Raw genomic sequence first — 17,607 nt, forward strand, 5'->3', positions numbered from 1 at the left:
CGTGTCTCTGTCTCTCTCTCCCCGTGGTGAAGGTGTTCCCCTCCACACATTCAGAGTCAACAGCGGCACGAGCTTAGCGTCTTTGACCGATAGATACAATGACGCACGTATTGTTGGTTCTTTCAGTAAAGTCACGTAGATAGAAAATAAAAATAACAGATTAAATTCAATAAGATAAAGACCACTTGTGTTGCGATCGAAACGTCGTGGGTTTATTGCTTTATTTTTATTTTTCATTTAATTTATAATCTTTTATTTTATTTTCTATCTACGTGACTTTACCGAAAGAACCAAGAATATGAATTCCTGCAGTCACCAAAGTTTTAAGTCAAAACATTCACACACGTTGACAAAGCCTCACCTTGTGTTGTTGTGGGCAGGTCGCTTCTGATAACAAGAGCAGTATAGCAGCTCAAGCAGGCTTGGCCTGGTGAAAAAAATAAAAAAAATCGTGAATATTGACAATAAAACAAAAGGTACAAAGTGGCGAGCCGGGTGAAGACAAATTAAACTTAAGCGAGATAATTAAAGTGAATGCAATCAGGCGAGGGCAGGACGCAAGGCCCCGCGTGGCTAGGCCCCGCGTTGTAAAGTTCCAACCTGGACATCGATTCCCATGCTCGCTGCTACTCAACTGACATCCCTACGAGAGAGAGAGGCTCTACCTTGGTAAACAACAACAACCACCACAACAACCACAATCGCAATGAGAATTTCTCACCTCGGATTTTAGTGCAGGAAGCGGATGTCACGCGGCAGCAGGTGACATGACGTCACTTCCGGGGAACGGGACACGCTCCTCCCACAATGAGCTTCTCCGTAAATAAATAAATTAGAGTATGAATAAATGATGTTAATGTACCTTTCGATATTAGTTCATTTTAGTTCATTAGTTCACTTATTTGGTATATCCCTGTGAGCCATTCGGCTCTTGAATCGGGTGCAACTGCAACAAACAAAAAACATGAACAAGAAAACATCTTAAAGTGATTATGTGACTGTGCAAACAGAAAATACAGGAAAAAAATATCAAAATATTCCTGAAATAGCACCGTACACCAACTCTGTGTGCAAAAATCCCAGTGGGATGCAAGTCAAATAACAACAACAACCACAATACAACTAAGATTAAGGCCATCAGTCTAACTCCGTACTACAATAAACATTAACATGGCCAAAACCAAAAAAACTTTTCGAAATCACCAAAATAAAAGCCATAAATGCAATGTAACAGTGATCATAGGGAGTGTGACCGAATTTTTTAGAATAAACTGCATAAATAAATTATAACACCAAAATCTAGAGCCATATTTTAGGCCACTGAATAGTAGTGGCAGCTAGGGGTGTACAACTCCTCTAGAGCAGTTTTGAGTGAAGATCTCATAGGTAGTGATTCAAGTTGCAGTTTATTGGCAATAGCATTCCAGACCCTGGGGTCATGAATAGCAAAGGCCCTTCCTCCAGTTTTTGTACGGCAATAGGGAATGTGAAGCTGGTAAATGAGCGAAGACCTGAGGTCAAATTTGTTCTTTGAAACAGAGAGGAGATCCAGTAGGTAGTCTGCGGAATTTTTTGTAAGTACATCGTGAATAAATAAGATCTGGTGCACAAGCCGTCGAACATTAAGAGATGTTAAGTTTGACCCAATGTAGAGATCACAGTGGTGAGTCTATGGGGCAGTGTTGAGTCTATGGGCAGTGTTGAGTCTATGGGCAGTGTTGAGTCTCTGGGCAGTGCTGAGTCTATGGGCAGTGTTGAGTCTATGGGCAGTGCTGAGTCTATGGGCAGTGTTTATCAGTTCTACAGAATCTGAGCCTCGCTCGCACTGCGTGTTCGCCTATCCGCACTACGATTTATAAAAGCGCCCTGCTAAGGCCTCACGTGATAGCAGCCCCGCCGAGTCACCTGCCCGTGATTCGAGGCACGGAACGTCGAATCTCCTCCTCCACCACGAACACACGAGGACATTTTTTGTTTGTAACCTCACCACGAAGGAGGATATAGCTCAAGACCTCCCCCCAGACACCTACACAGCGTTGCGCTGGTGAGTGCCGTGTTGAGGCCTATTCCGGGAGTGTCACCGGTCTCGGCTAGATTGCCCAGCCGACCGAGGCGGCACTTTGGCCGGCTACAGATGCCGCTGTCATGCGATGGTCTCCATAGAGACCTGAAAGATGGTCTCTAGGTTATGTTGTGGGTTGGCAAGCTTCCAAAGGATGCCTGAAGGCTGCCGCTCGGCTTTTGTAACGAATCTTTGCTGCGTGTTTTAAACTTGAATTATTTGCAATGCACGCGTGTCAATGTGCTCTAGAGGAGTTGTACAACCCTAGCTGCCACTGCTATTCAGTGGCCTAAATTATGGCTCTAGATTTGTGTTATAATTTATTTATGTAGTTTATTGTTAAAAATTCTGTCACAGTCCCTATGATCACTGTTACATTGGATTTATGGCTTTTATTTTGGTGATTTCGAAAAGTTTTTTTTGGTTTTGGCCATGTTTTTGTTTATTGTAGTACGGAGTTAGACTGATGGCTTTAATCTTAGTTGTCTTGTGGTTGTTATTGTTATTTGACTTGCATCCCACTGGGATTTTTGCACACAGCGTTGGTGTACGGTGCTATTTCAAGAATATTTTGATATTTTTTCCTGTATTTTCTGTTTGCACAGTCACATAATCACTTTAAGATGTTTTCTTGTTCATGTTTTTTGTTTGTTCCGGTTGCACCCGATTCAAGAGCCGAATGGCTCACAGGGCTATACCAAATAAATGAACTATGAACTATGCGTCGCTCAAAGACTTGACTCGAGCGCGTCGCGTTCAAGCTCGCTTTGTCTACCTTAGGAGCTTACAAAGTGCCGCCCAATAATTTACCGTGCGTCTGCCTCTTAGGCCGAGTGAATCGCTTGAACAAGTGCACATTCAGAAGCGTAAACTCTGCGAGTATCTCGTTTTAAATTTTGATTTGAAGCTTTCGTGACTGCGGTAATTCATATTCTTAACTCTTTCGGTAAAGTCAGAGTTGAAGGGAAACAATAAAACAATAAAATATATATAAAACAAATAAAATTCTCACGACGTTTCGACCTGATGACGACCGTTTGTGTTATGGTCGAAACGTCGTGAGAATTTTTGTTTTATATATATTATTGTTTCCCTTCAACGTGACTTTACCGAAAGAGCTCAGAATATCTCGTTTTATTCATAGTCTGTGTTTCCAAGGACAAAAACAATTGCGCGTTCTCATTACCAATACATCGACCTGGCTGGCGGTCACACTTGCCAGGAGCCCCTTTCCCTGTCGGCTTGACATTTTTTTCAACTCAATTGTTTTTTTTACGCAGCTCTTGGACAGACGTGCGGCAGTGTTGGTTTATACCCTGGGAGGTGCTCTCACTTCAGGGGCTGTTTCATTGATGGGAAAAAAACCTGAGCTGGGGCTGTAATCAATGTTGTTTTATTGATCTAGTTTAAAACATCAGCACGAACATCGGTGCCAAACTAACACGATGTGAGGCGCTAGATTTGAAGCTCCCGCGATGTGCAAGGATTCATACTCTTTGGATTTTTTTCGGTAAAGCCGCAGAGGTAAAAAAAAATCAAGTTAAACCCAAGTTAAACTTTAGCAGCCTTATAGTTTACAGCAGTATACTCTGCAAGGCAACCAGTTTGTCAGCTTAACTACTGCCTCCTGCCTCTGGTTCACGTGTGTAACGCTCTTCAACCTGCACACGGCCATCTCTCCGTCCCCAACCCCCTGCAGCATAACAGAAGGCGGCTTAACATTAGCCCCCCACGGCCCTTCTTATCTCCCCCCCCCCCTTAACCTGTATACAATCTCGGGTGTCTTAGAGTTCTCTTCACCTGATGCAGCAATTTTGCCGTGACGGTTTCCACCTCAAGACGGAAGCTTGTGCTGCTGCCTCCGAAACGTCGTGATTTTAATTGAGTTTTTTTTCCACTTATTTATTTTATAGATTTTTTTACCTACGTGACTTTAGCAAAAAAAACCAAAGAGTCCAATGCGAGGAGGCATTTCCCCCAACGTTCGTTTTCTGCGGTGGCAAAAAATGCAGCCTCTGCGAAACGATGAGAACCTAAACATTTTGCTCAACGCAGGAGGAACGTGTCCATCAGTGAGGGAGCCTTAGGCATGCATCCAATTGTCCCGTTGTGAAGGAGGAGGTCTTTAACCCGGCATGGTTGTCACCTGGTGTACAGGAGGTCGTGGGGTTTGATACCGACTCTGACACTCCCTGCTCTATCTTTGGAGTTGACGTTTCTCGCGCCCCGCAGCCGCGTGGATTTCTCTCCCAGAGTCCTCCGGTTTTTTCCCCTGCACATTCAGAAACGCCACGCGTTTAGAGTATTTTGCCCTGAATGTCCACTTGATATCAGCCCACCGTTTATGGGCCAATGTCTCTTCTTAAAAAGAGCTATGTAGCACGGTGGTGTGCTTCGCGTGGCAAGATTAAACATTGGTTAGTTTTATTAGTATATATATTTTTTAAGTGATTTGTTTTACTCTTCCTGTAACTCTGCACTCACGCCGTGTTTTTGTTTTGTGTTTGTTGTCATGTTCTGACTCAGCGCCACAACTGGACATCTGTGAAAAAAAGAGCTTCGTAGCGCTTTGGATTCCTCCTCTTGCAGTCTAAATAAATATCATTCCCACTGCTCCTCCTACTCCCTCCCCTTCACCCCTCCTAGCCAAGTGAAGGAAGCCGCCAGGCCGACCATCTGCCACCCCCCCCCCCCAATGGAGACTTTCCACACCACCACCCGTTTAGTGGCCTTGCTGGTCGTTGTGCTGGGCGACCGTCACAACCCCTTCGCCCTGCCCCTTGACCGTGAGTAGCAAACAGCGCCGCTACCCCACTTGAGACGATGCCCCCTCTCAACGCTACTCCCACTAAAGGCCATCGACTAAACTCGACTCTTTTGACTTCACTAGGCAATGCCCACTGAGCTTCGACGTTCAAGCGGGGCCGAGTACTCGAAACACTTGTGGGTATCTGTGTGAGTAGTGTGTGGGTATCTGTGTGAGTAGTGTGTGGGTCTCTGTGTGAGTAGTGTGTGGGTCTCTGTGTGAGTAGTGTGTGGGTCTCTCTGTGTGAGTAGTCTGTGGGTCTCTGTGTGAGTAGTGTATGGGTCTCTGTGTGAGTAGTGTGTGGGTCTCTGTGTGAGTAGTGTGTGGGTCTCTGTGTGAGTAGTGTGTGGGTCTCTGTGTGAGTAGTGTGTGGGTCTCTCTGTGAGCAGTCTGTGGGTCTCTGTGTGAGTAGTGTGTGGGTCTCTCTGTTAGTAGTGTATGGGTCTCTCTGTGAGTAGTGTGTAGGTCTCTCTGTGAGCAGTGTGTGGGTCTCTGTGTGAGTAGTCTGTGGGTCTCTCTGTGAGTAGTCGATTCTGAGCGCGGCGCGGGGGGAGAGACGCCCGGAAGGACCCGGAGGGAGAAATCCACGCGACCGCCACGGTGACGAGAGGCCAACGCGAGAAACAACCACTCCGAGCCGCAGAACCTCGCAGGCGAGAGGGAGAGAGAGGGTTCTGAAAATCGATTTTTTTTATATTTTTTAAAAACCCACTTTGTGCGAATCGCCTTCTACGACCCCCCCCCCCCTCCACGACTCGTAGGGGGGGACGCGGCAGCCCCCCGACGACCGCCTCACACAGCCAGCGCCCCGCAGATGCTGTCGGAGCCAGACAGGATATACAGGGCGAGAGAGGGAGAGGCGGTGTACATGGAGTGCTCGGTGTTGGCGTGGCCGCCCGCCACCATCCTGTGGTGAGACCGAACGCCGCGCCAGAGCGTCCGTCCCTCTCCGCCTCTCCTCTCGCTCTCCGCTCGCTGGAGACTCTTTTTGTTTATTTCACCGCCTGATGCCCACCGAGCCGTGCAGCTGTTTTTCAGAAGCTACCCGGCCATGTCGCAAACGACAACCCTGACGACGAAGAGGCTCCTCGTTCGGCACGCCGTCATCGCGCCTCGAAGCTCCCTGTCGCGAGGGCTGTACGTGCCCTGAACTTCTTTCGCACCCTACGTGGCCAACCGTGCTAATCTGTGCCTCCGTGGACCTGGGTTTCCGTGGGTCTCTCTATATGTGTACGTGCCCTGAACTTCTTTCGCACCCTACGTGGCCAACCGTGCTAATCAGAGGCACGGGAGCTGAGTCTGTTTTGTGAATGCCGCCAGCGGGTTTGCATGGCTGGCCACGTGCGGAGCGAAAGAAGTTCAACATAGAACACTCCCATAGACTTCAATGTTAAAGGCTCCCATAGACTTCAATGTTAAAGGCTCCCATAGACTTCAATATTAAAGGCTCCCATAGATTTCAATGTTAAAGGCTCCCATAGACTTCAATGTTAAAGGCTCCCATAGACTTTAATGTTAAAGGCTCCCATAGACTTCAATGTTAAAGGCTCCCATAGACTTCAATGTTAAAGGCTCCCATAGACTTCAATGTTAAAGGCTCCCATAGACTTCAATGTTGAAGGCTCCCGTAGACTTCAATGTTAAAGGCTCCCATAGACTTCAATGTTAAAGGCTCCCATAGACTTCAATGTTAAAGGCTCCCATAGACTTCAATGTTAAAGGCTGCCATAGACTTCAATGTTAAAGGCTCCCATAGACTTCAATGTTAAAGACTCCCATAGACTTCAATGTTAAAGGCTCCCATAGGCTTCAATGTTAAAGGCTCCCATAGGCTAACATTTATAATTTCGCGCGCGCGGGGGCGGGGTACGGCGACTGTCGATGGCCGCCACGCGGACGTGGCTCAGAGCGAGAGAGCGAGAGAGGGGCACTCAACGCGGCGGAGGGCCGCGTAAACCTCGCCGCTCCAACGTCCCCCGGGACGTTCGCCTCTGCGTCTCCCGAAGCCGCCGACCCCGGATCTCAAATCCCCCGACGGCATCGCCGTCAAACCTCAACGGTTCACGCCCCCCGCCTGCTCCCCCCCCACGCTTTCCCGTGCACCGCCAGGTTCAGGAACTACCGGAGCTTGAATGTTGAGGGCGAGCGCTTCCAGATCTTCGAGAACGGCACCCTTCACATCGTGGACTTGCGGCGCGAGGACTCGGACACTTACACCTGCTTCGCCACCAACAACCTGAACACCGGCCAGCTGCGGGCGCACCTCTCCGTCGAAGGTGAGCAAAGTCGCCGCCGGCAACAAACCCGTCGGCCGGAATCCCTCTCCGATCCGGCGCCGAGCCGTTAACCGCCGCCGTTCCGCAACCGCCGCCATCGAAGACGAAGATCCCCCACCGTGTAGCCCAGGGGTGGGCAAATGTTTTACTCGCGAGCCACAGTGGATTCTAAAATTTGACAGAGGGGCCGGGCCAGGAACAGATGGATGGAGTGTTTGTGTGAACTAAATATAAATGACGTGTTAAAAATCATGACGTGAAAGGATTTGGCCTTTAACAGGTAGCAAAGCATTCATTTGCAAGGCAATTTAACAAATTGCACGAACATGAACAATACAAAAACATGTCGTAACGTGACTGATCAAACATCGTGAAAACAGCGCCATCTAATGGGGAAATGGGGGCAATTACAGGAGAAAGGTAAAATTTAATTTAATAATAATAATATTTGGACAAGTTCGGCGGGCCAGATTAAAAAGCCCAACGGGCCGTATACTGCCCGGGGGCCGTACTTTGCCCACGTCTGGTGTAGCCTCAACAGGCCGCGGGGGCAAGCGCTGTTAGCAAGTAGCACCTGTGAAGGCCGGCACGGCGCACGAGGGGGTGGGTGGCCAGCGCCACGCCCGACCGCCTTTGTCTCCCCGGTGCTGGCGATGTTCGCCACACACCGCGCCGGGTGCTCGGTTGAGGCCGAGTCGACCTAGGGGAGGCCCAAGACCGGTTCAGATAATCGTCACCGCGTGTTGGTGGCCGTGAGCGGGAATCGAACTCGGGTTCGGCCGGGTTCGTAGCGCGGCGTAGCGCGGCGTAGACCGCTACACCCGCCGCCGCCACCACCGCCACCATTAACTACCACCACCATCACCCCCACAACCACCCCCACAGTGGCGCCGGGCGGTGAGGAGGAGGACGAGGAGGAGGACGAGGACGGGGAGGACGAGGAGGAGGACAAGGAGGAGGACGAGGACAAGGAGGACGAGGAGGAGGACGAGGAGGACGAGGAGGAGGGCCAGGACGATGGCAAGGAGGCCTCTACGTCCTCGCCATCGGCCCCCAACGCCGGTAGCGGCCGTGACGGCGGTGCTGACGAGGGCGAGGATGACGACGACGAGCTGTTAGCTACCTCGCCAGGTACGCGGGAGGGCGGCGGCTTGGATCGTCTGACCACCCTGACGATGCAAATGGCCGTGGTCAGCCCAATGAGGTCGGCGGCGCGGAAAGTCCTGGGTTTAAAAAAACCTGGGTTTCGGCCACCCCGTGAATCTCCATTGGCTGCTCGGGTTCCCAAGTGCTTGCTCCATTTATGCTTGGATTCAATGTTAAAGGCTCCCATAGGCTTCGATGTTAAAGGCTCCCATAGACTTAAATGTTAAAGGCTCCCATAGACTTCAATGTTACAGGCTCCCATAGACTTCAATGTTACAGGCTCCCATAGACGTCAATGTTAAAGGCTCCCATAGACTTCAATGTTAAAGGCTCCCATAGACTTCAATGTTAAAGGCTCCCATAGATTTCGATTTAAAGCTTTCGTGACTGCAAGGATTCATCTTCTTTGGTTCTTTCGGTAAAGTCACTCCAGCGCTGTCCTCCAGTCTCGTCCCCTTCACCTGATGAAGGCCGCTTGTGTTGTGGCCGAAACGTCGTGAGAATATTATTGTGTTATTTTATTTTTTCTATTTATTCTTTTATTCTCATTCTACGTGACTTTACCGAAAGAACCAAAGAAGATGGTTCCCATAGACTTCAATGTTAAAGGCTCCCATAGACTTCAATGTTAAAGGCTCCCATAGACTTCAATGTTAAAGTCTCCCATAGACTTCGATGTTAAAGTCTCCCATAGACTTCAATTTTAAAGGCTCCCATAGACTTCAATGTAAAAGGCTCCCATAGACTTCAATATAAAAGGCTCCCATATACTTCAATGTTAAAGGCTCCCATAGACTTCAATGTTAAAGGCTCCCATAGACTTCAATGTTAAAGGCTCCTAGTCTTCAATGTTAAAGGCTCCCATAGACTTCAATGTTACAGGCTCCCATAGACTTAAATGTTACAGGCTCCCATAGACTTCAATGTCAAAGGCTCCCATAGACTTCAATGTTAAAGGCTCCCATAGACTTCAATGTTAAAGGCTCCCATAGACTTCAATGTTAAAGGCTCCCATAGATTTCGATTTAAAGCTTTCGTGACTGCAAGGATTCATCTTCTTTGGTTCTTTCGGTAAAGTCACTCCAGCGCTGTCCTCCAGTCTCGTCCCCTTCACCTGATGAAGGCCGCTTGTGTTGTGGCCGAAACGTCGTGAGAATATTATTGTGTTATTTTATTTTTTCTATTTATTCTTTTATTCTCATTCTACGTGACTTTACCGAAAGAACCAAAGAAGATGGTTCCCATAGACTTCAATGTTAAAGGCTCCCATAGACTTCAATGTTAAAGGCTCCCATAGACTTCAATGTTAAAGTCTCCCATAGACTTCAATGTTAAAGTCTCCCATAGACTTCAATTTTAAAGGCTCCCATAGACTTCAATGTAAAAGGCTCCCATAGACTTCAATATAAAAGGCTCCCATATACTTCAATGTTAAAGGCTCCCATAGACTTCAATGTTAAAGGCTCCCATAGACTTCAATGTTAAAGGCTCCTAGTCTTCAATGTTAAAGGCTCCCATAGACTTCAATGTTACAGGCTCCCATAGACTTAAATGTTACAGGCTCCCATAGACTTCAATGTCAAAGGCTCCCATAGACTTCAATGTTAAAGGCTCCCATAGACTTCAATGTTAAAGGCTCCCATAGACTTCAATGTTAAAGGCTCCCATAGATTTCGATTTAAAGCTTTCGTGACTGCAAGGATTCATCTTCTTTGGTTCTTTCGGTAAAGTCACTCCAGCGCTGTCCTCCAGTCTCGTCCCCTTCACCTGATGAAGGCCGCTTGTGTTGTGGCCGAAACGTCGTGAGAATATTATTGTGTTATTTTATTTTTTCAATTTATTATTTTATTCTCATTCTACGTGACTTTACTGAAAGAACCAAAGAAGATGGCTCCCATAGACTTCAATGTTAAAGGCTCCCATAGACTCCAATGTAAAAGGCTCCCATAGACTTCAATGTTAAAGGCTCCCATAGACTTCAATGTTAAAGGCTCCCATAGACTCACGGAGGTGCACATCGAGGGCAGTCAACAAAGTTGCGGTCAAACGGAGATAAAAGAACGATTTGACAATAAAAATAATCTCAGCATCGCAACTCTGGGCAGGGGTTTGCTGTTTTGGCAAAGAGCGTTGTTGACATGCGGGGGGTGGTGGTGGTGGTGCACCGCACACCGCAGAGGAGTTACAATCGGGCACCCGACGTCGATGATGTGACAGTCGGCGTTTTAATTTACCAAATAGTTTTAAACGTAGTGTGATGGATCGTCTCTCTGAATGAGTGATTGGGTGGGTGGGTGAATGGCTGAGTGAACAAGTGAGGAAGAGGTTTCAGTCTCAACTACCAACAACCTCCAACAAATCTTCCATCCCTTAGGAGGTGGTGGCGGTGTTGGTGGTGTTGGTGGTGGTGGTGTTGGTGGTGTTGGTGGTGTTAGTGGTGTTGGTTGTGTTGGTGGTGTTGGTGGTGGTGTTGGTGGTGTTGGTGGTGTTGGTGTTGGTGGTGTTGGTGGTGGTGGTGTTAGTGGTGTTGGTGGTGTTGGTGGTGGTGTTGGTGGTGATGTTGGTGATGTTGGTGATGTTGGTGGTCTTGGTGGTGTTGGTGGTGATGTTGGTGGTGTTGGTGGTGGTGTTGGTGGTGGTGTTGGTGGTGTTGGTGGTGGTGGTGTTGGTGTTGTTGGTGGTGGAGATGGAGGAGGAGCCGGAGGGGGTAAGAGTCCCCCCGGTACTCGTACATCGCTCTCATCGTAGCGATGGCGACTGACGTCTCGTTTCTCCGCTTGCCCCTTTGCAGCGACGACATCATCAGCGACGACGTCAGCGGCGGTGACATCAGCGGTGACGACGTCAGCGGCGACGACGTCAGCGGGGCGGGCGTCCGCCACCAGCAAGGCGTCTTGCTGTCCCGGTGCCGCTTGGCCCACGGCGCTTCTGCTCACGCTGGTGCCGTCGTGGCGCTGCGGCGGCGACGTCTAGAAGGAAGCTTTTCTTTCCCGCTCTCGCAAAAAGCTTCACGATTTGCGATGCCCCGTTGTGTTCCGACATCGTTTCTCGTTTCCACGCATTCACGTTGTCTGAGTTTTATTGGGGGAGAAAAGTAACGCGCCGTGTGCCCGCGACGTCTCGCGGAGAGCCGTCTTGCGTGACGATTTTAAACACGAGTTGCGAAGTTGTTCCGCCCTGAAGTTGTTCCGTGCTACGGAACATGGCAAGTTAGCTGTTGCTGCTGTTGTTGACACAAATGTTGCCGTTGTTGATGGTCCAGCTGAGGCTGGGAGAAGGTGCCAGAGTCTTGCGGGGCGAACGCTGTTGTGAATCTGGGGTGGGGGGGGGGCGCTGTAGTGCTGTGTGAGTGATGTACAGCAAAGGGAGACTAGAGTCTTGTGCGTCCGTCTCGTCTCACACGCTTAGGTGAGGACATCACTGACGAAGAATAATATTTTGTTAGCAGGTGAAGAAGGGCCCACAACTGGGGCCTATCGTTGGCTTCCGATTTCACCGATTTCCTCGAGTCGAAATAAAAAACATCTGATTATGAATATAACAGCACGAGCTTTAACTACCCGGCTTCGCCCGGGACTTGGATTCACCATGTCCGGCCGCCTTTGTCTCCCGATGTTCACACCACAACATTTACTCGTTTGAGGCTGAGTCGACCTAGGGGAGGCCCAGGACCGGTTGAAATAATCGTCACCGGTGGTGGCCATGAGCGGGAATCGAACTCGGGTCGCCGGGTTCGTAGCGCGGCGTAGCGCTAACCACTACACTACAATGAGTTTCGCTTCCACACACACACACAGACACACAGACACACACAGACACAAACACAGACAGACACACAGACACACACACACAGACACACACACAGACAACGCTAACCGCTACACTACAATACGTTACTCTTCCACACACACACAGACACACACACAGACACACACACAGACAACGCTAATCGCTACACTACAATGCGTTACGCTTCCACACACACACAGACAACGCTAATCGCTACACTGCAATGCGTTACGCTTCCACATGCACGGGTCATGTGACAGATTTGACGTCACAGCTCACTTGCCGTGCAAAAAATAAATGCATTATTGAGCTCCCCCCCCCCCCCTAAAATAGAAACTAAAAGTGTATTTTTATAATGTTTGCACGGTGTACAGTCTGGAAAGTACCCACATGGCAAATTTCAAGTTTGTTGCATGTCGGGAAGTACGCTAAACATTTTGAACAGACACACATAATCACAACTGTGCCTTTCATATATATGGAGATAAGGGAAACTAGCGTTCACAACTATCACGGTTTGAAAGAGACGCTTAACGACGCCTCGGTGTTTAAAGAAGTTGTTACCACGTAAAATCTCCACATTCTATGGGGAACAAAATAAACACATGCTCCAGTTTAAATGCCCCGACCACCTCCACAGCCTGAGAAGCCATTCAAACACCGCCCGTGAGATCACCACGGAGCTTAGGCCAAGTTCGCTGACAGGTCACGGGACAGACCCAGATGCCATGGGTTGACTGAGACAATTGGCAGATGCATCACAGTACACATCCACACCCACCCTCCCACTCACCCGCCGACCGATTCACCCACCCTTTCACTCAATTACCCACCCACTCATCTACCCATCCAGTCGTTTGCCCACTCACCTACCCACCCACTCACCTACCCACCCACTCATCTACACATCCAGTCATTCGCCCACTCACCTGCCCACCCACCTACCCACTCACCTACCTACCCACTCACCTACCCACTCACTCACCTACCCACCCACTCACCTACCCACCCACTCACCTACCCATCTACTCACCTATCCACCCACTCATCTACCCATCCAGTCATTCGCCCACTCACTCACCTACCCACCCACTCATCTACCCATCCAGTCATTTGCCCACTCACCTACCCATCCACTCACCTACCCACCCACTCACCTACCCACTCACTCACCTACCCACTCACTCACCCATCCACTCATCTACCTACCCACTCACTCACCTACCCACTCACTCACCTACCCACCCACTCACCTACCCACCCACTCATCTACCCATCCAGTCATTCGCACACTCACCTACCCACCCACTCACCTACCCACCCACTCACCTACCCACCCACCCATCTACCCATCCAGTCATTCGCCCACTCACCCTCCCCACACCACACCGCACCGTTTGAACCTCTTCCTCCTGCGCTGATACGAGCCGTCATCAAAGATGTTCGCAGCCGCCGGGTCCACGACCCAGTGATTGCTTCTGCCCGGCCGGCCCGGCCTTCTGGGCACTTTAGCGAAGCAGTCTCCAAACGTGAGGCAGCGACGGACAGAGTTTCCCCGCTTCTTGTCATTGTTCTGGTAGAAGGGGAAGTTCTCGGTAATTAATCAACGGATGTCCCTCGCTGTCAGGCGCCCCTCGGCCGGGTTGACAATTGCCATTGTGGTGCCACAACAGAGAAGCCGCTCCGTCGAAACCGGGGCCGTCGCTGTGCTGCTGCGACCGAGAAGCCACCCGGCTCCCATCACAGCACTTCCCCTGTCCCCCCCCCCACCTAAACACACACACTCAAGTACGGCCTCATGGGGAGGGGGGGGCACCTGCCCTGAGTTTTTACCCGAGAGGCCCCCTCGTGGGGGTGCTCCACGGTTTCTCAGGGTCAGGGGATTGGCAGGCACCCCCCCCCAGGCCAAATGGCACTGCGGCGCCGTGGTTTAACTTAGAATTAAATGACCACGGAGAACTCGCTGAGAACCGCAGTGAGGAGATGCCCAAGACACACGCGGACCAGCAGACAGGTGGGGAGCGGGGCAGCGCGGGTTAAGCTTCTCTACCCATGGTGCACCGCGGGCTAGCGTCTCTACCCATGATGCACCGCGGATTACCGGCTGGACCCGTGATGCACCGCGGATGGGCGGTGCGAGGGCTTTGAAAGGAGGATAAAAAGGGATGCTTTGGGGAAGCACGGGGCCATTTTTTTATTTGGAGATCAACAGGAGGGAGGGATCGCGGAGCCGTCACCTGACTGTTACTCGCACGTCCGTGAGACGGGGCAGAGAACAGCCAGATGCTGGTTACAGCATCATCTATCCGCGACCTCCATCGCTGCGAGGTCGGACCGTAAGTACGAGGGAGAGAGGTAAGACAAAGGGATGAAATTCGGAGAGAAAATAGAGGGCAGACAGGTCCATTAAGTATCAGGCAGTAGCGAGATAGGTTAGACCTGTCCTGCTGGTCCGTACTGACACACAGTCTAGTTCGATACTCGCGGGGAATAAAACCACATAGGATAAAGCTGTGTCGTGGTCACTGTGAGTGCGAGGAGGGAGACGGAGTGTTTGGTGTTCGCATACCGGTACGAGTGTGTACAGAGTGTTTTGTGTTCGCGCGCATACGCGGCTGTTTGCAGCGAATAAGGGAGTAGAATGTGCCTAGTGTCCGTACCTGTACGATCGTTTACAGTATTGTTCAGCGTGCGTGTACCTACACGAATATTTTCGGTGGTGCCCAGTGCTCGCGTACCTGCGCAATAGCCTACAGTAGCGCTTTGTGCTCGCGCGCCTGTCTGACGGGGTGGCGGGGTGGCGGGCGCGCACTCGCGCGATTGTCTAATAGCGAATCAAGCGATTGGTGTGCGCGAATACGCAGCTGTGTAAACAGCCCGTTAAATCGGAGCAAAGTAATCGCGGCGTGTTTGTTTTTGCTTAAGTGCGTGGAGCGTGGGTGGGAGGGAATCCCACGGGGGCGCGCCGCGCTTGTTTATTCCTGTGCAGGACAGGGTTTTACTTTGCGAGCGCGCTCACCGCGACACGCCGCCGTTGAACCGGGTAGCGCATCGCGAGCGTAAAGCGTATGAGCCGCTAATTAAGCTACGCAAACGCGGTCGACATCCCAGGCAGAGGTACAGGGGGGCGAGGCATTAGGGGTCGGTAGTCTGGACCTGACAGAGCAGCCGGGGGGTAGCGGTATGAGTGGAATGGGGGAGTCGGTGGGCAACGGCCCCGACAATTCAGTGATGGCGGGGGACGGTAGCCCCCACATTTTTCCTCCCCCAGGACCTCACAGAAATGCTCAGAAAATCTACAAACCTGTTCCTGGGGGTCGGAGATTGGATCACCGTTTTTCCCCTAATGATGGTAATAGGTGTGGCCCTGCAGGTTACTTTTTTGATGGAGTTAAATAGAGATTTGTGATCGCGGGCCACTGAGGCAGACTTCATCTCCTCAGCAACCCGCGACCACCACCCATCCTTGCAGCGCCTCACGGCTCTCCGAACCTCCGAGGGAAGGCTGCGGTAAGCCTCCTCATTCTCTGACGTGGAATTCTGTTGCCAATAACAGTGGGCTTGTCGCTGTTTCTCAACCATCCTGAACACCTCTTCTGTCAGCCAGGGTCTCCTGGGAGGTCTGGAACGCGTACCCAAAGCAGCCATTGCAGCTGCATGAGTCACAGTCCTAAACGTCGCCCATTTACCCTCGACATCAGGAAGACTCGGGGACAATGCCAATCCCAGCCACACGCGATGATGAAATTCTCGCTTGCAACTTTCATCAGATAACTGAGACCAGACCACTTTAGGTTGGAATGGGGTCCTGGGTGTACACCCACCACCGGAGTGGAAGAATGGTAGGCGCATCTGACAGATGACTAGTCGATGGTCAGAGGGCAGATCAGCTCCACGGTCGGTCCTGGTGTCAAGGACATGGGCTCGCATCCGCTGGTCCGTCACTATGTAGTCCAGCAGATGTTCTTGCTTGGACCCGGCATGCATCCATGACATTGTGTGGATGCGCCGGTGCCGGAACAGCGTGTTGGTAATTACAAGCCCATGGGCTGCACAAAAATCTAGCAGCCTCCTACCATTGTTATTGAGCTTATCTGGCCCATGCCCTCCAATCACTCCAGCCCAGGTGCCAGCATCATGGCCAACTCGGGCATTGAAGTCACCCAACATAATGACACTATCCCGAGGTGCCGCTTTAGCCAGCACCTGTGACAGGAGGTCATAGAAGGCATCTGACTCATCGGCTTTGCCTGCATCCCTCCACGGATGTTCGTCTTCGGTGGGGGCATAATTAACCACGACCACCACTCCTCACCTCCGGTTGATGGGAAGGCGAGCCCAAAGTAGCCTTGGGCTTACAGCTTCCCACACCTCACCGCCACGCTCCCACGCCCCCTATCTCCTCGCGGTGCCGGACGGGCAACTCTGTCGTGGACAGTGCTGTGGGGGGAGGGCCAATTCCGATTGGCTCCTCCCCTCATGGCGTCTGTGTCCAGCACAGTGGCTAAATGGGGGCTCTGGACGGGTGCGAGGGGCTGGTAACCCCTCCACCTTCAATTAATTACCACTAAACCACGAGTTAAACTGAAATATGTAACTAATAAGCTTGTGCCGGAGGCCCTGGGGGGACAGGCGTCTATGACATCTCCTGGCCAAACCCCAATTGGCGGAGCCAGGAGATTGAATCTCTATCCTCGGGGCTCCTCCAGAAACAAGGAAAAGCCACTACGGATGGCCACGTGGAATGTTCGAACACTCACTGCGGAGAAGAGCTGCCATTCCTCTGTCGGGAGCTGAACCGGTACCGCCTGGATCTCTGTTGCATTCAGGAGGTCTGGTGGACCGGTTCTGGCTCCTGCCACCATGAGGGGTGGACAGTTCTCTACTCAGGGCAGCAGACTGCCAAACAACAGGGTGTGGCTCTTCTAAGGCCCCCCACACACACACACAGACAAAGACAAAGATCCCCCATATAGCCTGTAACAGACTGTAGGGGCAAGTGCTGTTAGCGAGCACCTATGAAGGCCGGAACGGTACACGAGGGGGTGGGTGGCCAGCACCACGCCCGACCGTCTTTGTCTCCCTAGTGGCGATGTTTACACACCACACCAGGTACTCATTTGAGGCTGAGTCGACCTAGGGGAGGCTCAGGACCGGTTCAGATAATCGTCACTGGTGTTGGCCGTGAGCGGGAATTGAACCCGGGTCGCCAGGTTCATAGCGCAGCGCGCTAACCGCTACACTATCGCTCCCCACACACAGACACACACGCACACACACACACAGGGCACACACAGACACCCACACACACAGACACACACAGATACACGCACAGACACCCACACACGCGTGTGCTCTTCTTCAAAGACTCTGTGAAGAATAATAGGAGCATTAAAAGCGGAGCCAAATGTTCAAACCGGCAAACGTTACAGAGTGGTGGTGTGTGTGTGCGTGTGAAACAAAGGCTGTCCACCTACCCCCCCCCCCTCCTCGTGTGCCGTTCCGACCTTCATAGGTGCTTCTCGCTA

The 17,607-nt window shown here is 51.0% G+C and overlaps 1 protein-coding gene and 1 long non-coding RNA gene across 2 annotated transcripts; both read left to right on the top strand.

Moving 5' to 3' along the window:
* The first annotated feature begins 1,863 nt into the window (after positions 1-1,863).
* On the top strand, positions 1,864-6,177 carry LOC142922459 (uncharacterized). The gene is made up of 3 exons (XR_012940062.1): positions 1,864-2,044; positions 4,709-4,848; positions 5,630-6,177. It is a non-coding gene; the product is annotated as an uncharacterized LOC142922459 (long non-coding RNA).
* A 572-nt stretch (positions 6,178-6,749) lies between these two features.
* On the top strand, positions 6,750-11,932 carry LOC142922466 (uncharacterized). The gene is made up of 4 exons (XM_076063274.1): positions 6,750-6,766; positions 6,978-7,144; positions 8,030-8,275; positions 11,082-11,932. The coding sequence occupies exons 1-4, from the start codon at positions 6,750-6,752 to the stop codon at positions 11,261-11,263; spliced, it is 612 nt and encodes a 203-aa protein (XP_075919389.1). The 3' UTR covers positions 11,264-11,932.
* Positions 11,933-17,607: the final 5,675 nt, after the last annotated feature.

This window comes from Petromyzon marinus, unplaced genomic scaffold (genome assembly GCF_048934315.1).
Source record: "Petromyzon marinus isolate PM22_M1 ecotype Great Lakes invasive population unplaced genomic scaffold, UKy_Petmar_22M1.pri1.0 PM_G_Scaffold_97, whole genome shotgun sequence".
NCBI lineage: Eukaryota > Metazoa > Chordata > Hyperoartia > Petromyzontiformes > Petromyzontidae > Petromyzon > Petromyzon marinus.

Bases quoted from the DNA above. Each gene is read 5' to 3' on its own strand.
- LOC142922466 (XM_076063274.1), top strand. The intron at 7,145-8,029 runs GTGAGCAAAGTC...CCACCCCCACAG, and splicing joins GGCGCACCTCTCCGTCGAAG to TGGCGCCGGGCGGTGAGGAG. The intron at 8,276-11,081 runs GTACGCGGGAGG...GCCCCTTTGCAG, and splicing joins GCTGTTAGCTACCTCGCCAG to CGACGACATCATCAGCGACG.